This window comes from Pleurodeles waltl, chromosome 9 (assembly GCF_031143425.1).
Source record: "Pleurodeles waltl isolate 20211129_DDA chromosome 9, aPleWal1.hap1.20221129, whole genome shotgun sequence".
Lineage (NCBI taxonomy): Eukaryota > Metazoa > Chordata > Amphibia > Caudata > Salamandridae > Pleurodeles > Pleurodeles waltl.
In genome coordinates, this window is record NC_090448.1 from 145,735,561 (window position 1) to 145,759,760 (window position 24,200).

At 41.3% G+C, this 24,200-nt stretch overlaps 1 protein-coding gene across 2 annotated transcripts in view; it reads left to right on the forward strand.

Moving 5' to 3' along the window:
• CACNA2D3 (calcium voltage-gated channel auxiliary subunit alpha2delta 3) overlaps positions 1-24,200 on the forward strand; it is a 2,455,990-nt gene that overhangs the window by 1,772,857 nt on the left and 658,933 nt on the right. For both annotated transcript variants that reach the window (XM_069206447.1, XM_069206449.1), the window contains exons 19-21: positions 4,282-4,353; positions 8,556-8,617; positions 20,320-20,387. In XM_069206447.1, the coding sequence (XP_069062548.1) occupies positions 4,282-4,353; positions 8,556-8,617; positions 20,320-20,387 (202 nt within the window). The remainder of the gene's footprint in view (positions 1-4,281; positions 4,354-8,555; positions 8,618-20,319; positions 20,388-24,200) is intronic.

A 24,200-nucleotide genomic window follows, 5' to 3' on the forward strand; every position in this document is an offset into this window, starting at 1 on the left:
AGCGTTTGGTGCCTAAAGCTTGTATCCTGGGTCAGCTGATTAGTTGTTGCTGACAGTTTGCCTTTGTGGATTCCTCCCAGATAGAATCATAAAGGGGATTGGGTGTTGGTAGGATCAGCTATCCTGACCTATTTGGACTGGTGGTGTTGTTACCTACCACACTTGCACTTCAAGGTGCTGCCCCAGCACACTTACCAAGGACTTCACACTAGTCTATTATCACCCCCAGGCCCTTCAGAGCAGGGGTAAGGGAAGGAAAGAAATTCTAGAGCCAGATGTGGGGGTGGAGTTTAGAAGGTTCTTCAACTCAAAACTGGCTCCACATATAAATATTGGACCCTCAGACCAACCCTTCCGACCACTTCTGGAACTGTTGAAGACTCAGTAGAACAACTGCTATGCGCCTCTGATGCTGAAAGCACTACCATGGTGCCCTGCTGCACGAATGACTGCCTTGCTGCCCGCTGCCTGAGGAATGAAGAGTGGACCTGCTCTTTGAACTCAGAATGTTCATTGTGACTTCAGGGCTAGCTGACTGGCCTCTTGGTATGAGTTACAGGGGCATAACAAGAGCCAGAGATCTGTTCTGCATCTGCACAGCTCCCACCCAGGTCCTGGACCCTTGGCTGGCATCAGAGTGTACTCCTTATGTCCCAGCTGTGGGTTCCATCAGAACTGATGCAGCACAATGAAAGTTAACGCAGTGTGACAGAACTCTGTGCATCACAGCACCTCACAGCTCTTGATCTGTAGTCTCATCAGAACCAAAGCGGCATGACTCATCTCGACCCAAGACCTCGTTTCACAGAATCTTGCTGTTCCTGATTGTTGGACTCATTAGACTGCAGTGTGATGTAACTAGGCAAATCAACTTGCAGTTCCTGATCAGCAACCCCATGCAAACCCCTGAACCTGAGCACAGCACAAAGCATGACTCTGCATCTCAATCCAAGTACAACCAGGTACATTGCCCAGTGGGACAAACTCTGACCTGTAGCCAGTCCATACTTCATCGTGGCCGGCTTCAACCTGTGACTTTGTCCAGGCATGGGACAATCAGATATACCCATTTAGCGCTTGCTCTTTTTGGAGCTACTTTCACCCAAGACTTCTAAATCTACAGTTCTACTGATTGGGTTTTTGTTATTCTGGTATCATCTCAATTAATAAAATGTACTCTATTTTTCTAGAGTGGTGTGGAATTTTTATTTTGTTGTGTTTGCACTTAGTTACTGATTGAGTGCTGCATAAATACGTTATGCATTGCCTTAAAGTTAAGTCTGACTGCACTTGTGCCAAGATACCAGAGGGTTAAGCAGAGATTATTTAGTGACTTCTTGTGGTTCTGTAGGATGATGATTGTGGTTGTTGCTTGAGTAGAGTTTCACTCCCATCAACCAATAATCCATTTTTTCACATGCATGGTCTCATATTCATTTTGTTTCTGTGATTCAAAAAGTAACCTGCATTGTGCAAAAATGAATCACACAAAATCGTATTCAAAATCATACTTTTTCAAAAATATAAATTTCACAGTGTTTTAAGTAAATTATGTGATACAATGTAGAAAACTCAACAAAGATAACATTAAAATTACGGAATTGGTGGATAGAGAGGACTTTAATTAAAAAATGGTGCATTTCAGCAGGCACGGCGAGGACATAAGTAGAGAAGAAGAGAGAAAGGAAGGAAAGAGAGCCAGAGGTGAGTGGAAGAGAGCAGAAGAAAAGAGGAGAGAGAGGAAGGAGGAAGATCAAATTGGGAAGTAAGAAGGGAGAGAAGTGTGAAGAAGGGAGACAGTGAATTGATGAATCAACATTGAGAGAGAGAGAGCAAGAAATAGGAGAAACAGAATGGGGCTTCATTAAACACTTTTGCAAGGGCTGGTGTTGGTTGGCAGACTGGCTGTGGAGACAAGGTTTCATGTGCTGGTGCTTATAGTGCATCTAGTCAATTGTATTCATAAAATCCATGAAAGCAAGAATATTTTGTTAAGAAAGTGTGCAAATGAGATGATACTCAACTGCAGCATTCTTCTTTTGAGCTTGTTTTTCTTCTCTAATATAGTGTCTCATGAAATCTGTAATATATCCACATTAAAATGTTGCAGTGAATATATGACTTTCCCCAAAAATCCTTAATTCACTCACATACCTGCTCTAAGAGTACTGACATTTTCCTATACCATTTTAGGGAATTATGAAAAATCTATTAATTCAATCTATAGAATGAGCTGTTAATTGTTGCTTCTTTGGCTACTTATCACTAAGAAACTAAGGTGAACAATGAACATGTGCTCTTGAAGTATCCATAACATGACATGGCATGGCCAAAGGTGTAACGTAAAATGATGGGGTCCCCTGCAAAATAGGATGAGGGGCCCCACATATCTCACAGATATTCAATGGCATTGTCTGGAATGGGGTCCCCCTGAAGGACTGGCTGAATGTGATTTGTTGCTAGAGCACATAACTATATACCTGGTCAGGGGTGTGAACAAAATTCATTCAAACATTTTGATTGAGTTACAGGAAGGGACAGTTGTCTTACAATATCATGTGATTAAGGCTTGCATTAAGCATCTGGAGAACATCAGTGGTGAATTGTTAGCTTCGGCTTTATACAATTTTGTGGCCCACTCATTAGAGGGGAAGGATGATATTTGATGAGGAATACAGTATATATTTTGTTTAGAGTTTTTGAATCCTGCCATATTTCACTATTCTTGCAGTCAGATCATAAAATAAGTTAAGAAGTTTCCCGTAGCCATCTCAGAAATAAATGAGAAATATATTTAAAGTTAGGGAACATCTGTAGTAAGAAAAGATATGTATTAGGCATTGACAGAACTTTGACTATTCCCTATAAACTTTCACAAATTTTAGTGAAACTCCACATACTACATGAAGTAGCACAAAAGTACAGTTGTCCTAGATGCGCACAACCCCAGACACACTTCTGTCACATGGTGTGAGACTGCCCTGTGATACAAATGTACTGGCACAAAGTATTAGTAACAGCCAAAGGGCTTGGTGGATACACAGTAACAATGGTGCCACTGCACTGTTTACTGGGTCAAATTCCCAGACCTAAAACATCCAACCAACAATGTAACTTCATAGATTTGGCTTTTGTAGTGGCATAAGGGAATATAGCAATGAACTGGAAGGCACATCATGATCCCAGTCTGTGACAGTGGGTAACAGATCTAACCAAATGTACATGGGCAAAGATCTAGACAATAATAGCCCTCAATAGATGCTGTGTGTGACAGTGGGTGAAAGATCTGGCCAAATGGTCACAGGCAAATATCGAGACAATGATAGTCCTCAGTGGATAGAGTGCCACTCAAGTGCTATAAGCAAATTCTGACTCACATCCACCTTGAGGTTACAGTTACTGTTTCAAATATCTTTGTCCTCCGTGCATCATACATGTGGTCCACACTTATTTGGAAATGTAATTACCTGTAGCTCCACCTATTTTGCAAAGTATGTTGCAAGACTAGCTGTATGGTGAGTGGAGGGGGGTTGGAGTGTGTTAGGTACACTTTTGTTCTGAGCCTCTTCTGTTTACTAGTAGCAAATGATCTTATCAGTATGTGGGTATGGTTGCATCACGGATAATCTGTATTGTAATGGTTACGATGCACCTTGAGGTACTATAAAATTCATAAAGAACAATTCAAAAGAGTAGGACAAAGATAAAACAGAAGGTTTTACCCTCAAAATATATGACATGCTTCTGAAATGGCAAAAGTATTTTCATATTTTTATCTGGAGATTTATGCACATTTCTGAATTTCCATAAGTAACATTTAAATATATTTTTGAAATATCAGAATTGATGGCATTCATCACAATGATACACATCTTCAATTTGTTTTAAATGTAGATGTGTACCATTTTCAAATGCTGCTGCCATGGGGATTTTTCCACTGACTGTTTAAGGCTAAATCATATGAATGGATGGTTACAACTGCTGCAGATATCGCATGGTGTGTCATGGAGGTCATGTGAAGAACTTTCACCCGTAAGTCTAAAAAGCCACTTAAAGTGAGTGGGACCAATCCCATGCAGTGATCAGAGCATATCATCAGAGAACTCAAAGATGTTTAGGAAAATAGTTGGCCTTCGACCGGATTCTATCCAATTGAATTTGGGTGGCTAATCGGGGTGGAGGAGAGCCCCCGCAATCAGGGCGGGAGTGTTTGGCAAATATTAATAGGAGAAAATGGACATAAACACATTTTAAAGAAATATATGTGTTCTCTTTGTTCAGCTCCGGAATGCAATGGTAAATCGCAAAACTGGAAAATTTTCCATGGAAGTCAAAAAGACTGTGGACAAAGGAGTAAGTATTTTCTGAAATATGAAAAGAAACATGTAACTCTATTTTTTTTAAAATCAATTTGATGAAATATACTTTGCATTCTGTCCTCCTTTATTTTAAGTCCTTATAATTTAGTATTTTTTCTTCCATTTATATATTTAAAATATTTTCATTTACTATCCGAAGTCAGTACTGGTAGCAATTACATGGGTATCACAAAAGTGTCCACATATATTATTATATTGATTGATAGCTATAAACTGTCCAGAAGTTCCAATGATGAAAATAATGTTTCATATCTTTATTGGGTGGGACCTGCATGTTGTGAACAACAGTCACTGTGGAATAAACTGACTTGATTTGTATTTACAATAGAATATTTTCTTCTACTTTTAATACTATATTGTGATCATGTGGATTATGATACTCTCTGGATTTTCCAGAGGTGCCCTAAATGTTTAATGTGATCTGTGTCTTTATCAACCATGTCATAAGTGATTTGATCTAAAAGGACAAAAAGGTGATAACCTGGCTTTTTTAATAATCTATCCTGGGAGACAGTTGCCCACCCTATGTTAAGTGTCTGAATACTATAATGGGTGATTAGCGCTATCTACAGATAGACATAATGTAATATAACATAACGTCATGACATAACATCTAACATAACAATAATGTAAAGGGGATATAAAAAGAACGTTTTGTGAGTTCACCAGTGATGTTGCTAAACATGTGAATTGTGATCTTTTATCGAAAACATTTATGGCTATATTGCACAAAAAAGTTATGACAATCAAAAAAAAATGTATCAACAATTCTGATTCCTCACAAGCTTCCCTTAAAATAATTTTCATGCTCCTGTATTCACTATTAGTTTTCAGACCAATGGACCTGACTGCTATTAGAGCCTTGTTTGGCGTCATGTCTCATACTGACATAGCCAAGGTCACGAATACATCCTACAGCAAACCTAAAGTATGTAAAACCTTATTTATATATAGTGTCCTAACGAAAAGCAGGCATATTAAGTGAATAAAACAGCTTCAAAGCTCAACTTTTCACTTAGCCACCATTTAAAATTCATATCTCGAACAGGAATGAAGACCACATGGGGCAATGTTAGTGATTACTTCTTTGTCTCCAAGGTCGCTGACAATCTGACAGCATCAACATTTCTATACCAGTCAGCAGTCCATCACGTTACACCATTACACCTTACTTCAATGCAATCAGGAGTGAGGATCTCGGGGCAACCCTATAGTCATTGCAAGCAAAGTGTAAGTAGATGAGAAAGGTGAAGTCAAAGAGGCTACAGTGTGGCACATCCTCAAACAATTGTGCGCAACCTTAGACAAGACAACATCCCTGGCTGAAATGCCTTTGGTGCACTTGACTTCAGCATGGCTGAACTTAAGACTTGACTGGGCTCAATGTGTTAAAGGATGAAGGTAGCAACAATGAATACAGTCAAGCGTTAGTAAAACAAATGTCTAAACTACTGCACACATAAATATAGTAACAATAGATCTCCCTAGAGGGTTTGGGTGAAAACTGGGTAACAGAAATAAAAACAGACATAACAACTATTTTATAAATACATTCTATAGGACCAAAGGCTTAATTGATGTAATTAGATGACTATGTTAAATTACAGAAGGGTGTACAAACATAATGGCATCTTTTAGTTGTCTATAAGAGTAGTTTAACTATACAGTGAAAAGTGGGCATGCCACGATTTAAGTAGACTAAATGTGACTGCTAGTGAATACTGATCAGTGGACAAAGTGAAATTTTTAGGTCTCACTTGTGACAGAGCATGAGCTGCAAATGCTTTCATATGGCAGATAATGCATACAGAAAGGTGAGCAGCTCACCATTTTCTTACCATTCATTAGCTTTAATGGCACTCCTATTTGCTGAATTCTAATTGGTCAGCTGGAGCCTGCTTCACTTGTTCTTCTTTCAGCTGGAGCATGGACCAAGAACTGATTGCAGAAGCTTGATTGATATCCTTCCATTGATTACATTTTGACTGTGGTACTATTTTTATTCTTCTGCTGTCATACCTGCCCCTGTTGCTTTTTACCTCCACCCCCCATTTTTTTCTTCACCTTCAACCTCGGGTGTCCATACTGCTTCTTTCCCTTACCACCCACCTTGATCACCTACCCCTCCAACCCCCCATTTTCACTGTTGCTTCTTCTCCTCCCAACCCCACCACTACATTGTCCATGTTGCTTCTTCCCCTCCCATCCCAGCATCCCTTTGCCTGTGTTGCCTCTTTCTCCTTCTGCCTCACTATTGTCTGTGCTGCTCCTCCATTCCCCCATACTTCCATTGTCTGTGTTACTGACCCTTCACCCTCTATACAAAAAGAAAAACACTATGACATGGCCACGGCTGGTGGGTGTCAATGCTTTATTTTGGTCCTGTTGCTCATCCATTCCATCCTTCCTCTCCGTGTCAATGTTGATCACCCCCTTCCCGTTGTCTGTGTTGCTCACCCCAACCCTCCATAAGAACACTTCAATTCTTGAAAACAGGTTGGTTCTAGGTTTTTCACTTGTTTTATTTTAGTGCACTATCATTAGGTAGTGGCAATGTCTGCATTGTAGCATGCACATTTGGAGGACTTCTTCTACCTTTGTGGTTTATTCAGCTGTGATATCTATGGCATGAGTTTACCCAGTCAGCTCTCTGGTATTTCTGAAGGACAAAGGTTTTATGTGGTAACAAGTTAACAGGGATGTTCACCTCAAAGCATCAGGGCAACATTTTCAGAGCTTTCATTGACTAACTTTCTTGAGGGCAGAACACTTGGGGATGCACTAAACACTGGCGACAAACTGAAGGTAGCAATTTGTGAAAAGTATTTTTGTGACCATTGTGCTATTATAATCTCATTATGTTTGTGGGAAGCAGCAAATGGCCATCTCTCCTAATTCCTGTATCCACACTTCATTCTAGCAAGAACACAAACAATTTAAGATAAAGAAAGAACAAGGCAATCCCAAGTTTGTAAGATGTTCTAAGACGCAGATTGCATCTTAGATTTACATACAGGCATTCTGTGTTTCGTTCTAGTCAGGGTTTAAGCTTTGAAGTGAGCCTCTTTGAAGCAGTCTGAATTCTGACTTTATGCTGCAATCTTAAGGCAAGTCAATTTAAGTGGTATTTCTTGTTGGTTTTTGAAGTGGACAATGAAAAATGTGAGGACTACCTGTCTGTGAAGTTCTCAAATTTTTCTCTTTTAAAGAACAATTTATTTAGTTCTGAGATATGCTTTGATAACATAGCAGCAGTTTCAACCTTTGAAAAAAAAAAAGCTATTTCTTTATCGAATTTCATTATAATATTTTACTTGCCAGAACAATTTACTCCAAATGTTCCATGGATAGTCTCAAATATTTGCTACTTTTCTTTGCCCGTGTACTTTGGAACCAACATGTAATTTAACTGGGATACACCTAGCGGGAGGTTTCTTGGCAAACATTTAAATGATTAATCTCTTTTTTATGTTAGGCAGAATTTACACTTGTGTAATACCAAAAACAATGGGCAGCGTAAATTAATTTTTTTGCTCAGATTTTTCCTGGAATGTTAGTAGAACTCAGCATACTATCTTTCATCCAAAATCTAGGCTATGGCTAGTTAAACATTTGCCAACAAAAAATGCAAATCTTTCATTGACATGTGCATGTTATACAGATATTATTATTAATATTATCGAGTTTACAAACTATTCAGTGTTCTGTTTCAGGTCCTGTGCAAGTTCAGTGACATTTTAACTTGTTTCTTTTTAAAATGTCTCAAATCCTACCGTAGATTTACTACATGTTAACTAATATCTGTTGAAATGAATGTCCAAGTCGACCAATATGTTAAGTTATATATTTCCACTTTAATTTACTTGAACCCCCATCTAGACATCTAATTACATCCTCTGGCTCGCATTCTCTTTTCAATGTGTCAGGAGTCTATTTGAAGTGTTGTGCACCACACTGCATGATTTTAATAATTATTATACTTCATTATATGCAATGTCTATCCTATGATACAAGGTGTCAGCTCTGATTAAAGTGCTTTAGGAAAGCACAATGATAAAACTACTATCTTCGGTACGTTTTCTTGACTTTTGCTGGGAAATATTTGTTTTATCCTCTTTAACAATTCTCATTGACTCTATATTTTTTGTTCTCCCCCTAACTTACATTTGAACCAAGAAACGGGTGTTGATGATGACCAATGACTACTATTACACCGACATCAGGGGTACTCCTTTCAGGTATGGTGCACGACTAACATACAGTCTATTATTCCTATTAGAAACATGAGCCATAATTGTTCAACATAATTGGTTGCATTGTGCTATAGAGGATTGTAGACCAAAAAGTGCAAATATTAAGGAGTAGCAATAATTTAGAAAACAAGATAGCAAACAGAATAAAATGCTTAAGAATTGTACACAAACAAATCTGTGTTTAAACTCGGATTTTAGAAACATGTTTTGTTTGTTTAAGCTTAATAAACGCATCCCATGCTTTTCTGGGGAGGGTGCAAGTAGTTCACCCTTCTGAATTTGGAGACGATCGTAATGTTTTAATTGATAAAACATCCTGCAAAAGTAGTTTTTGCAGACAAACAGTCCTCACCAAATTTCACGGTGAGATCATTTTCTAACAAAAAGCATTGTTGAAAAGTATTTTGGAATAACCACTTTTTGTGACGAACTAAAAGACTTTGCCATAATTGTGTTTTGCCCACTCTTGCTCCTCTATAGTAAAGAGAAAAACATTTCTACAGATGGTAGCGTTATGTCCTTATTTCAACAAATACAATAGTTTAAGACAGATTGCTTTCCTCGTGCTGATTTGCTTCTTATTGGCCTTAACTTAATCAAATCAAGATCTAATGAGGTTAGGGCAAATATACAGAATTAGTCAGTGCTTTTAATATTAGAAATCATATATCTTTATTTCAGTGTATTGCAGCCCAAATTACATATTTTCTGTCTGTAATTAATATATTAGTATATTAAATGTTATTTTTTTCTGTTTTTGCAAAGGGTTCCGTTTAGAAATATTGGCATGTCACTATGTTCTCTCATGATCATAATATGTGACTATTAATAGAAAATAAACGTTCCAGTGTCAGAACAATGTATTGCCTTTAACTCCCACTCATTTAAAAAATGACAGTGGATCTCATAGGACTGCTTCTAATCGGTGTTCCGGATTACCTTCCGTGCTTGATGCTTTCCGTTCTAACTCATCCAAAAGTTCAACAGGGCTTCTGGCATTCAAATGGATTATTTGCCAATTTCCACTTCTCCAGCAATTCAGTTGAGACTTCGCATGTGCCTTCCACCAACGTCAGAACTCAATGAAGCAATTCACTAATGACTGGAAAGATGAAGGAGAAGGAGAAACTGGAACTTGGCTAAGCTTGTTGTCATACCTCACAAGGATTGTGAGCTTCAGGTTTTTTTAATTGAATCTGTTTTTTTTCAGCACTTTCCATAAAGGTCTATGAATACCGATTATAGTAATGCAATTCTCTTGAGGGGTCCAGGGATAACTGTCGTGCACAGAATTTCACAATATCAGAGCGGTATCTGTGACACAGTTACATACTATACACAACAATATCGCCACACTTATCCCCTTTTTCACCAAAATCCAAACTCAAACTTTGAGCATAACAAACTATGCATTACTTATAAAAATACACATTTGCATACTGCATGGTACCAAATGACATAGCACTGTACCCACTCCTAAAGCAATTTAAAAAAAGAAAAGAGAGGGATAGCGAAGAGGGAAAGAGAGAAAATAAATATATAAATATTCAGCGTAAATAACTATACACATATATATAACCGGATTCACCTAATACCAAAAGGAAATAATTTACTCCAAAACAAAATTTTGAATTTTTTTTGGGTGCATATCTACAACTAGAACTTCTGCTCACACAACATTCATTCTCTTTTGAAGTCTAGTTTTCAAGTACTTCTCTACAACCATTGTCATAAACATTGTATATACTAGGATCAAAAGCTATGTAAGATATGCTCCAACAATTGCCATTTGGTAACTTTGCAGAGTTGCTTTGTAATTTACAAATTCGTACTGAGTCCTTAAACTTAGAAAGACCTTTCGCAACTAAATTGCTGTTTTTAACAAGCACCCAATCTCCTACTTTCAACTTACTTACTCTCAGTTTTCAAACAAAATTTTCTCCAAACAAACCATGTTAAAAATGAATTCAGCCATTTTCCACCAAGCACCGACATTTGCATTTTTGGAAAATAGCTGGACCACCAGAAAGAACACATCTCTCTAGCAGCCTTTCTTCCTCTCATCAGCTCAAAAGGTTTTTTTCACTAATAAAGTAGGGTGTCATGTGATACGACCATACCAACTCTTTGACAGCTTTGTCCACATCCATATTGCAGCTATAAGTAGACTGTACAAATTCAACCAGTATTCTTTTGAAGAGTTTGTTAGAAATGGGGTCTTTGGTTGACAGTCAGGTTACCCCCTGTTCAAGCAAGAATCACCCTCAGCTAACCCCTGCTTACCCCCTTGGTAGCTTGGCAGAGCAGTAGGCTTAACTTTAGAGTGCTAGATGTAAAGTATTTGTACCAACACACACAGTAACTTAATGAAAACACTACAAAATGACACAACACAGGTTTAGAAAAATAGGAAATATTTATCTAAACAAAACAAGACCAAAACAAAAAAAATCTACCATACACAAGTCAAGTTATTAATAAAATGTGAAGAGTCTTTGAGTAGTTTTAAACACACACTGTTAGCGTGAAAAAGTACCTTAGGTGTGTAAAAAAGAACCCCACACAGGTGAGTGCGCATCAAAAAGGGTTTGCGATGCATTGATTCCACTCATGAGTGGGACCTTGTATCGTTTCTCCTTTCGGCGGGTGGGCCCATCGTTTATTCTCTCCGCAGGAGAGTGATGCATCGATCCGGTCAGCACTCTCAGGTCCGGGCAGGCCTTGCTTTGTTTTTACACGCCCAGCGGTGCTTGAGGCAGAATTCCAGCCACACGGTGATCCAAAAACCACGAGGCACGGGTTGCGATCTCCCAGCCCCCGTCAGCGATGCTGCACGTGGTTTCTCCTGCTCCGTGCGTAGATGCCTTGGTCGCGTTTCCGGCGAGCATCGATTCTTAGCCGCCGAGCTGGCGGCGCATCGTTTCTTCAGCCTCAGATTGGAGTTGTGTCGATCTGTTCCCCACATGCGCTCTATGCGTAGATTTCCTTTTCTGTAGGCTGCCAGCTTCTCCTTTCAGGGTCCCAGGAACTGGATGGGCACCACAGGGCAAAGTAGGAGTCTCTCCAGAGACTCCAGGTGCTGGCAGAGAGAAGTCTTTGCTGTCCCTGAGACTTCAAACAACAGAAGGCAAGCTCTAAATCAAGCCCTTGGAGAGTTCTTCTCACAATGGAAGGCACACAAAGTCCAGTCTTTGCCCTCTTACTCTGGCAGAAGCAGCAACTGCAGGATAGCTCCACAAAGCACAGTCACAGGCAGGGCAGCACTTCTCCTCAGCTCTTCAGCTTTTCTCCAGACAGAGGTTCGTCTTGTTTCCAGAAGTGTTCTAAAGTCTGTGGTTTTGGGTGCCCTTCTTATACCCAATTTCCCCTTTGAAGTACCCCTACTTTAAAGTAAAGTCTCTTTTGAATGTGAAATCCTGACTTGCCCAGGCCAGGCCCCAGACACTCACCAGGGTGTCGGAGACTGCATTGTGTGAGGACAGGCACAGCCCTTTTAGGTGTAAGTGACCACTCATCCCTCCCTCCTAGCACAGATGGCTCATCAGGAAATGCAGACTGTTAGACCTGACAGTCACCTCTAATGGTTGCCCTAGGTAGCCCCTAGGGCAGGGTCCTGTGTGGGTGAAAGGCAGGACATGTACCTATGTAGTTTACATGTCCTGGTAGTATAAAACTCCTAAATTCGTTTTTACACTACTGTGAGGCCTGCTCCCTTCATAGGCTAACATTGGGGCTGCCCTCATACATTATTGAAGTGGTAGCTGCTGATCTGAAAGGAGTAGGAAGGTCATATTTAGTATGGCCAGAATGGTAATACAAAATCCTGCTGACTGGTGAAGTTGGATTTAATATTACTATTCTAGAAATGCCACTTTTAGAAAGTCAGCATTTCTTTGCACTACAATCCACATCTGGCTGGGTTTAGTTGACAGCTCCTTGTGCATTCACTCAGACACACCCCAAACACAGGGTACTCAGCCTCACTTGCATACATCTGCATTTTGAATGGGTCTTCCTGGGCTGGGAGGGTGGAGGGCCTGCTCTCACACAAAGGACTGCCATACACCCTACTGGGACCCTGGCAGACAGGATTGAACTGAAAGGGGACCTGGTGCACTTCTAAGCCACTCTTTGAAGTCTCCCCCACTTCAAAGGCACATTTGGGTATAAAACAGGGCCTCTGCCCTACCACCTCAGACACTTGCTGGAGAAGAAACCTGAACCAGAACCTACATCCTGCCAAGAAGAACTGCCTGGCTGCCCAAAGGACTCACCTGACTGCTTTCTACAAAGGACTGCTGCCTTGCTGTTGGCCTGCTGCCTTGCTGAAGTCTTGCCTTGCTGCAGAAGTGCACTCCAAGGGCTTGGATAGAGCTTGCCTCCTGTTCCCTGAAGTCTCAGGACCAAAAAGACTTTTATCTTTCAACTGGACTCCTTGTACGCCAAAAGATTTGACGTACCGCTTGCTCTGCGGTGAAAAATTCAGCGCACGCCGATCCGGAGAGACGGCGCTCGCCCCCGCAAGGAAAAGATCGATGCGACGCCTGCGGTGCGACCGGAACTTCAACGCACGCCCGTCTGGACAACGCCGCCCGACTTCCATAGAGGAAATCGACGCAGCGCCTGCTGTGAGGAAGAAAATTCCACGCACAGCCCACTGGTACGACGCGCAGCCAGACAACAAGCCCAGGATTTCACCCACAGTCCCCGGGGCGTCTGAAAACCCTGCGACCCACGGAGGAGACCTGTCCGCGCGCCGGAAATTGACTCACATCTTCCCCGCGTGGAAAAATAACGACGCAAGTCCGTGTGTGAAGGGGCAAAACCGACGCACACATCATTTTTCCACTCATCTCCTCCTCTGCACCCCTTCGCTGAGATTTTTCACTCCAAACCAGGTACTTTGTGCTTGAAAGAGACTTTGTTTGCTTTTTAAAGACTTAAGACACTTCATATAATTTTTCCGTGATATCTCTACAATTTCTTATTGCATCTTTTTTCGTTTTTGACCTACAAATACCCAGATAAATATTATATATTTTTCTAAACACTGTGTGTGTATTTTTGTGGTGCTATATTGTGTTTTTGTATGAGTTATTGCACAAATACTTTACACATTGCCTTCTAAGTTGAGCCTGACTGCTCAGTGCCAAGCTACCAGAGGGTGGGCATAGGATAATTTGGATTGTGTGTGATTTACCCTGACTAGAGTGAGGGTCCTTGCTTGGACAGGGGGTAACCTGACTTCCAACCAAAGACCCCATTTCTAACACAGACTACACCCCAGCTCCTTTTGTGTCACTGTCTAGTGTGAGGTGCAACCAGCCCAACTGTCAAACTGGCCCAGACAGGGAATCCACAAAAAGGCAGAGTCACAGAAATGGTATAAGCAAGAAAATGTTCACTTTCTAAAAGTGGCATTTTCAAACACACAATCTTAAAATCAACTTTACTAAAAGATGTATTTTTAAATTGTGAGCTCAGAGACCCCAAACTCCACACAACCATCCGCTCCCAAAGGGAATCTACACTTTAATCAGATTTAAAGGTAGCCCCCATGTTAACCTATGAGAGGGACAGGCCTTGCAACAGTGAAAAACGAATTTAGCAATATTTCACTGTCAGGACATATAAAACGCATTAACATATGTCTTACCTTAACCATACACTGCACCCTGCCCTTGGGGCTACCTAGGGCCTACCTTATGGTTGCCTTATATGTAAGAAAAGGGAAGGTTTGGGCCTGGCAATTGGGTACACTTGCCAAGTCGAATTTCCAATTAAAACTGCACACACAGACACTGCAGTGGCAGGTCTGAGACATGATTACAGAGCTACTCATGTGGGTGGCACAACCAGTGCTACAGGTCCACTAGTAGCATTTGATTTACATGCCCTTGCACCTCTAGTGCATCTTACTAGGGACTTACATCAAATATGCCAATCAAGGGTAAACCAATCAACCATACAATTTACACAGAGAGCATATGCACTTTAGCACTGGTTAGCAGTGGTAAAGTGCTCAGAGTTCAAAAGCCAACAGCAACAGGTCAGAAAAAATAGGAGGCAGGAGGCAAAAAGATTGGGGATGACCCTGCATAAGTAAAAAAGTCCAACAAGTACCAATCAACAACCAGGGGAACAGAGGCAAGTTAAGAGAGACCACGCCAAGAATGAAAAGCCTAACAGCGTTCAACTTTCCTATTACTTCAGGGATGGTACAGTGGTGTTCTAATATGCTTGGTACCACATTTGTCTAGAGACGATACCATTTCCCCAGAAGTAAATTGAATGCTGTCATCTTTCATGAGCTCACTGCTGATCTCCTCTCTAGAAAAAAGTTCCTGAAAACATCTAATCACCCTCCTAGTAGTTGGTTCACTTACAGGCTCGACTTGACTCCATCTTGAGAGGTGATCAATCATAACAACAAAGTACTTTATGTGGTTATGCAAAATATGATATGGACCCAAGAATTCCACGCCTATCCATTTCCATGCTCTATTGGGACACGGTGTGACCGATTCAGCTATACCATCAGTTTTCAAAACCTTGTTGCTCACTCTACACACCTTCTTACAAATTCAGCTGAGAGAGAACACAAAGTGAGACGGGTATACAGGAGCAGCCTCACAGGATCAGGAACAGGTTATCACTAATACCCACCGCTGTACACTTTGTATTCCCTTCTGGAAAGAGGCTTTCATTTGAAAACGGCTTGAACAAATGATGATGAGCGCGGCGTGCACTTGTGTATTTGCGTGCCTCAGCCTGTGCTCTGGTGGAGGGAATGTCATAGTGTGTGCGAGTCTACACGCACTGAGACGCACGAGATTAACAGCGCACTGACTCTGGCAACTGTCTGAATGGCGCATTGGCAACTGACAAAACCCCACTGTGAAGGCCAGGTAAAGTGTGACTTACGCCAATGTCAAAAACGTAGCTTCGCGTGTCTCTCACCATTTTCTTGTATAAAGAGATGGCCACCTTGGCTTGTTTTGGATGTTACCCTCTTGCCCCTGCTTCAATCATCGTAGAGAGCACTTGATATTTTCTCCCTTCGTTCATCCTTTTTCCACTCATGGACAAAAATATTGACATGAACACTAATAGATGTTTTAGTGTTCAAATATATATTTGGAGAGCGGAGACACATCTCCAGCCAGGGCTCAGGGATAACTGTCGTGCATAGACTCCCATGATGTCAGAGAGGTATCTGTGACACAGACACATTCCATGCACAACTTCTTCTCAGAAGCTGGTCAATGAAACTGACTGACGAGCTTGATGGAGTATCTTTGGGATGCGATTTTTTGATATAAGAAGAATAATTAGGATTAGGAACTTGTTCACTAAGAAGTATGCATGAATATTTATGTATATACCTCCACTGCTGTATAACACCTACATTAATGACATTTTATCAAAGTATCCTCATTAGGTGTTTTTTATAGCCTACTGTCTGGCTACAGTTTAGAGAAGATAGTGGTTCATAATTCAAGCAAGTGTTCCCTCTCACTCTGTTGAAAAAGCATATCAGTATACTATTTGAGCATAGTGCGACATGTTTGTATTTTCAAAGGTGTTCAATTGAAAGCCCTAACACTTGAAATTCTCCACAAACTAAGTACCTACATGGCAGTATGGACCTTGTTCAGATGAAAGAGGCAAAAATAGTGCACTGGTTAAGCTGCACAATTTAGAAAAGATTTAGGTTCGAACCTTAGCCTTTCAAGTATTCAGAAGTGTATGATCCAGGATGAGTCTTTTTAATTTTCGCATTTTCTCGGTTCTTGTATCTGCTAAACATTAAGCTCAGGCTAACTTTTTGTAACGCAGCGCATGCATAATATTGTATTATTTCAATAATTTCGCATTACACCTACTGGGTGGCTTTCCAGAAATTTCTCCATTATGTCTGACTATGTAAACACTACTCTGGTAAAAATCCTAGAGTGGGGCAAGCGAAAAAAACTAATGGCTAGAAAGTGAACATCCATCAATCTCAGCACTTGTATTTTGGTACTGTTTTTTGTGTGAAATGGGTCCTCAGGTCCAAAATAGATGCAAGGTTGTATTCTCAGTGAAATAAAGCAGTAATTGTGGTATTTCCATTTGCGTGACTTCAAATAATTTTGCTTGATTTTCTTAAAAATTTTACTGAACTATGCAAAAAGAAATTGTGAATTGTGCACACCCTACTAACAATGTTTGAAAAGTTAAGTTGTTTAGTACGCTGTCTATGCAGGTGAAGAAAACGTCTTTCTGAAAGAATAGTCCATTCTTTGCACACATTCACTGCATCTACCATGATCGTCCCTGTGTATTTCACAGTCCTGTTCATCAGCAGCAGACATGTTGCCTATCTGTTGTCGATCTCCGCAATCCAACAGCTAGTATCCTTCCCCATGGAGATCTAATAGATTATGGGGGTCATTTCGACCCTGGCGGACGGCGGTGAAGTGGTGGTAAGACCTCCAACAGGCTGGCGGTCTAAAAAATGAGATTTTGACCATGGCGGTTACCGCCATGGCCAACCGCCGCTTCACCGTTCCGTCCGCCAGGGCGGAGATGACCGCCAGGCTGGAGACCTGGGTCTCCAGCCCGGCGGTCGTCACTATACCGCCGGCTGTATCACAACCCGCCTGACCCGGCTTACCGCCATGGATTTCATGCGGTTTGGGACCACCATGAAATCCATGGCGGTAAGCTCTATCAGTGCCAGGGAATCCCTTCCCTGGCACTGATAGGGGTCACCCCCACCCCCCCACCCCCACGCCAAATCCCTCCCCTACCCCCCCCACCACCCCTGCCACCCCCCAAAGGTGGCAGGTCCCCCCTCCCCACCCGAATCCCCAACATTTCTACACACATACACGCATGCAGGCATACACGCACTCATTCACATACACACAACACCCCCGCATTCATGCACGCACTCATTCACATACACACAACACCCCCGCATTCATGCACGCACTCATTCACATACACACAACACCCCCGCATTTATGCACGCACTCATTCACATACACACAACACCCCCGCATTCATGCACGCACTCACACGCCCCCTCAACATACACACACGCACACCCCCATGCATGCACACAACACACAACACCCCCCTTCCCTAACGGACGAACACCTTACCTGTTCCAGTGATCCTCTGGGAGGGAACGGGACCCATGGGGGCAGCTCCGCCAACACCGCCACGCCAACAGAACACCGCCACAGCGAATCACAGGACGTGATTCGCTGGGCGGTGTTCTGTTGGTGTGGTGGTGGAGGTGGAGCTACCTCCACTTTCCCGCCTACCGCCAGTATGGCTGTTGGTGGCTCTCGGTCCATAAAAGGACGGAGCGCTGCCAACAGTGATAATGGCCCGTGCGGAAGACTGCCGGCACTGGCGGTCTTCCGTACGGCGGTCCCTCGGCGGTCTTCGCAAAAGACCGCCGAGGTCGTAATGACCACCTATGTCTCCTCTGAGTGTGATCCTTCTTCCTAATAAACATTTTTCTAACATTGAACCACGTCATTCCGGTAGTGATTTGTTTGTTGTTTTTATGGCACAGTGAAGGTCACATCAATAAATGTATTGGTAAGCTGAGAGTTCTGGCTATTTTGCAACCCTGAAGATAGTGACCAACTTTTAGCATAACATAAAAAACTCGGTCCTTGACCAGAGTCAGCCTCTACTTTATTTCACATTTCCAAACCTGAACCAAATAGTATTGATTGCTTTAATTGTGGGTGATAATTGTTTGTAGCAACTTTTATATACTCTCACTACGACATAATAGTGACAATCGGAGTTATGTTGTAATGGAACTTTGATTCAATATGATGCAAGAAAATTCAATTTTTTGAGCATACTGTGACACATTTTTTGTCATTATTGTTCCATTAGTTTGCTTTTTTAGCACCAATAATACTGTCCGAAACAATTTTTCTTGTCATTAGAAATGGTTTTATACGTGGACAACAATGAGAAAACAAAACTCATGAATATGCTCTGCCACTGCACAGGAACACATTTTTGCTGAAATCTGCATATTATGTAATAGATCGTGGCTGAAGCCGCACATCTGGTTAATCCATAATTATATACAGTATAAGATGTGTAGGCTATGGAATTGAATATTTCCAGTGGCCTCAATAATAATTATTGAATTACATTTTGTTTGGTTATAGCCATGATTATGCTGGGACCCATTATGCAAGTCTATTTGTTCACAAGGAAATGGTAGCAAAAAAATAATTGATTTCATTACCTCAGATGCACAACACATGCAACTAAATCCAGAGATACAGCAAGAAATCCGACAAAAGAAAGTCTAAACAAAATAATGGGTTAGGGCCGCGGTCAGAATGCCCAGCGGTGCACCGCCAGCCTGTTGGCGGTGCTACCGCCGACCTCCGCCATGGCGGTAATTACCGCCAGGGTCAGAATGACCCCCTATAAGCCAATTCATTTCCTTGTGCAGTTCTTCAGGCACTGGCCACCTTTCCAGGGAAAGATGCACTTTCACTGCTCGCAATATAGATGATCTTTACCAGTCGTTGCACATTGTTCCCACAATGCCACAAAGAGTTCTGCACCACACTTTGCAGCACGTCCTCATCAGCAAAGCTCTCCAAGGAGAAAAAGTGTGAACTTCACAGAGACCAAGAGCAGATAGCATTAAGTGACTGTCTAAAGCAAGGGTTCCTGTGTTATAGGCAAGAGCGTTTACGCGAAGAAGCAATGCTTAGAGGCGTTTTCCTCATTCTATGTGTGATGCGGAATACACCACACATAGAAAGAGGAAGTAACAAGGATAAATAAATGTATATCCCCTCGTTATGCCTCACCGAGGTAGCCATGACAACATTTTGCCACATTCCCAGGTTTACTCCCTTTAGAAAATCTGAGAATGTGCCAAAATCAATGAGTGGATGCAGGAGAATACCCATGCTCCAACCATGGAACTCCTCCAAGCTTGAAGCATAAAGAATCGCAGCACAAGCGGCTGCTTTGAGTTGCATTTGTTTGCGAAGCCACCTAAGACATCACGAATCACCTCTATATGGCTGCGTGCTACTGCAGCCTTTTCAATGCCATTGTGACATCTTGCACCATGCAAGAGCTACTAAAAGGCTTGATAAATCCGGGCCTAAATCCGAGGATAACTCCAGTCTAAGCAGATGTCTCTATATTATAAGGACATTTAAAAAAAAGTAGGTTCTGTTGGGTGGTCTGTGCTATAACGAAACAGAAGGACTCAGAAAATTAAAATGTATAACTGTATTAGTGGGGATCGGTTGGGTACTGCGAAACTGGCAGAAGCAAGATGTACCGGCAAGACAGATACATTGTTTTTCTGCTTATTCAGGTGTGTGTTTCAAAGCTAAGATGTAGCCTATCCCACAGTGCAAATATTTGAATAAGATACACAAACTGTATTTAGTTAAGCATATGCAGAGCAGATTTAAGGAAGTCCGTTTAAAAATTCACTTGGCTGAAGCTGGGTGTGTTTTATAGACTATGTTATTTGTTAATCGCGCCTGTCAAGGATTAATTCAATAAACAAATAAAATGTTCTCATTAAACACTTGAATACCAAAGTGCCAAACGTAATTTAAGTGAGGTGCTATCCTTTGTGCCAGTAGCTATGAAACTGACTTGTTTTTCGTTCTTTTATATAGTTTAGGTGTGGCTCTCTCAAGAGGACATGGGAAATATTTCTTCCGAGGGAATGTCAGTATAGAGGAAGGTAACGTATTGAGTGCCTGAACCTATTTTATACCGTCTCCCAAAAGTGTCAAAAATGCTTTCAGAATAGTTGTATTGTTTGCCGTAGCTGCAGCCCATAGAAAAACAGAGGAGTCATTGTAGGCAATTTGTTTACAAACTATTTCTGTTCAATCAATTAATCATTCAAACAGACTATAATTTCCTTTACTTGCTTTTAGTTAATAACTATACACAAAGCGCCGGCAACATTCATAATTCAAAGCGCATAACTAGTTAAAGCATAGATCCTAGTACGAAAAAAAAAATAGTTACCACACTTCATAGCTATACACATTTGAAATAAAAAAAACGTTTTTATGCACACAAAGGGACAATTTAAATCAGATTCCGCATCACTACATCGGGGGAGGGTTGTCAACCATGCCATTTGGGCGAGATCACCTCTTCACAACTAGCCATAGAAGGAAAGAGGAGGAGAAACTCAGTGGACTACTCTGTACATTCCCTAGATGAGTCTAGTAATAAGCAGTAAAGTAGCGCATACAAACATTGGAAAGACACCAGGGACACACCAGTGGTTTGGATCCAATTTCCCAACAAACATACTGTGTGTGTTTTGTAGAGCAGTGATTGTGTGGACCCCTACTTTATTCTCCCTGGAATCGGGAGACCTCCACTAAATCATCACTGGAAGCTGTGGAGCCCCACAGAGTCATTATTGTAATTAAGATACCCCGACCTAATGTTTTTCCATAACTAGAACCACGGAACAATACACAAAAAAGGAAACATCCATTCAGCAAACAAAAACACAAATGATTAAATATATTATTTAATTTACGAAAAATGTAAAAAGAAAAAAACATTTCATTTTCAATGGCATGTGTTAGACTTGTCAGCCTTGGGGGTGGTATTCCCCAAACGTCCTACCTGCTTGCCTTACAGTTTTGTTGATTTAGTTTTTATTGACCTTAGGTCTCTGAGCACTTCGCTATTTCTGACCAGTGCTAAAGTGCATGTGCTCTCTCCCTACAACATGGTTTGATTGTTGCATCCCCAAAAATGGCACATTTGAGTTACCTGCAGGCCTCTACTAAAGTGCACTAACTGTGCCCATGGCATGCAAATTAAATGCTACCAGTAGGACTGCAGCTCTGCTTGTGTCACCCACTCAAGTAGCCCTTAAAAATGTCTCAGGCCTGCAATTGTAGAGCCTGTATGTGCAGTTACACTGCTATGTCGACTTGGCATTTAGAACCTCTTGCCAAACCATAAACTCCCCTTTTATTACATATGTCACCCATAAAGTAGTCCCTATGTAGTCCATAGGGCAGGGTACTATGTAATTAAAAGGCAGGACATATACCTTTATGTTTCACATGTTCTTGTAGTGAAAAGCTCCCAAATTCGTTTTTCACTAAAGGGGGGGCCTACCCTTCTCATAGGTAAACACTGGGGATTCCTTATTACATTTATTAAACTGTAATTCCTATTTGAGAAGGAACAGATATGTCATGTTTAGTACCTATGGACTTGTAATAGTAAACCCTCTTTAATGGTATGGTCAGAGTTATTATTACAATTTTGAAAGCGTCACTTTTAGAAAGTTGGTATTTTCCCTCTCTTAGCCATGTGTGTCTGCAACCTGTCTCCAATACACATCTGGTCTTGGGGGCAGGTGGACTTTGTGTATTCCCTCTACACAACCACAAAAAAGTGAGCTTAAGTGTGACTAGTGGGCCATCAATGCTCTGATGGGGCATCCTGGGCAGGATGGGAAGGAGGAGCTGACACTTACACCTGACTAGGCAATGTCCTGACCCCACAAAAAGGGCCTATAGTGAGTCTAAAGCCAGAGTAGGAAGAAAGGACCTAGAATCTAGAACTGGTTGATATTGAATTGGGATACTTGCTGGGATAGGTCTTGTGCTGATAACATTTTGCATGAGGGTGCTGGAAGGGAATGTAGGATTTTTCCCAAGTGTACTTATTGCTAGTATTGTTTTTAACATGGTTGGGCCTATTACTTCTCGTGATATTTCTGAATGTGATTTATGCCCAGATTTACATGATGTTCATGTTGTATTAACTACTTTGTGCTGAATACAAATGTCCCTTAAATACACCTTGTGTGAAGTCTCTTTTCTGACGCTAGGTGTATCTATTGTGCAAGAGTGCTGTGCCAATGCTTTACACATTGCCTCTGTAATAAGCCTGACTGCTCAGTGCTAAGCTACCCAAGGGTAAACACAGGTTATACAGTGAGTGCAATCGCCCACCCCTGACGGGCGTGGTAGGTTCTGCCTGGCTATGGCCTTACCTCAGCCAACCTGAACGTGCCACCTCCAACAGAATGTAAAAGCTTGTTTCTGCACTGCAGAGGAGTGGTTTCTGCTTTTGTGAGTGGTGCACATTTAAATGTCTATTGAACTCTTATCTAGGTGAATTTTGTGTTTGATACACATCCCTGGTGCTCGAGACATAATCATGGCTATCCCTAGAACAATAATGTCCATGGAATATTGTAGACATTCATGGCATCATATTTGCAACCCGATCCCCTCCTACCACCCTGTAATAATGTGGCGACATCAAGGATATTGTTCCTTCAGGCATATTGTAGGAATCCTTGGCATTATGGTTGTTTACTGTTTCTAAATGATACCACTGCTGCCAGACACGCTATTATGAAGCCCATTACTTAAGGTTTCTGTTAAAAATAAAACCTCAATTTTATTCTTGAAAATAAAATCATGCATTTCTCTGCTATTGGTAGGAACTGATGTCATGTTTAGGAGCTTGCAGCTAAGAGTGGAAGCTGACTCACTAGAGAACACAGATAAGGAGAGCATTTCCATCAGAGCTAGAATTTGTTCTGGGGAGTGACTTTAGTGAAGTTTGGAATGACTCAATGATGAGAGTTTTCATTGAGTATTTTGAGTTTGGGATAGTGGGAAACGTGCTATGCCATATACAGGAAAGTTAGCATAGAGTCGTTTCAGCAGTTTTCTCTTAGTCAGAGGCTCTAGGAAGTAGTCTCTGGGATCAGAAGTGCCCTGTCTCGATCCCTACCTTCTATACCTGGCTTGTACCACGTTCAAACATCAAGAATGTGTTTCTTCTTCTATATGCATACTACAATGCATACAAATATTTCTGCTGAATGACATGCATTGTAGACATTCATGGCATCATATTTGCAACCCGATCCCCTCCTACCACCCTGTAATAATGTGGCGACATCAAGGATATTGTTGCTTCAGGCATATTGGAGGAATCCTTGGCATTATGGTTGTTTTCTGTTTCTAAATGATATCACCGCAGCCAGACACACTATTATGAAGCCCATAACTTTAGGTTTCTGTTAAAAATAAAACCACAATTTTATTCTTGAAAATAAAATCATGCATTTCTCTGCTATTGGTAGGAACTGATGTCATGTTTAGGAGCTTGCAGCTAAGAGTGGAAGCTGACTCACTAAAGAACACAGATAAGGAGAGCATTTCCATCAGGGCTAGAATTTGTTCTGGGGAGTGACTTCAGTGAAGTTTGGAATGACTCAATGATGAGAGTTTTCATTGAGTATTTTGAGTTTGGGATAGTGTGAAACGTGCTATGCCCTATACAGGAAAGTTAACATAGAGTCGTTTCAGCAGTTTTCTCTTAGTCAGAGGCTCTAGGAAGTAGTCTCTGGGATCAGAAGTGCCCTGTCTCGATCCTTACCTTCTATACCTGGCTTCTACCACCTTCAAACATCAAGAATGTGTTTCTTCTTCTATATGCATACTACAATGCATACAAATATTTCTGCTGAATGACATGCATTAGTAGT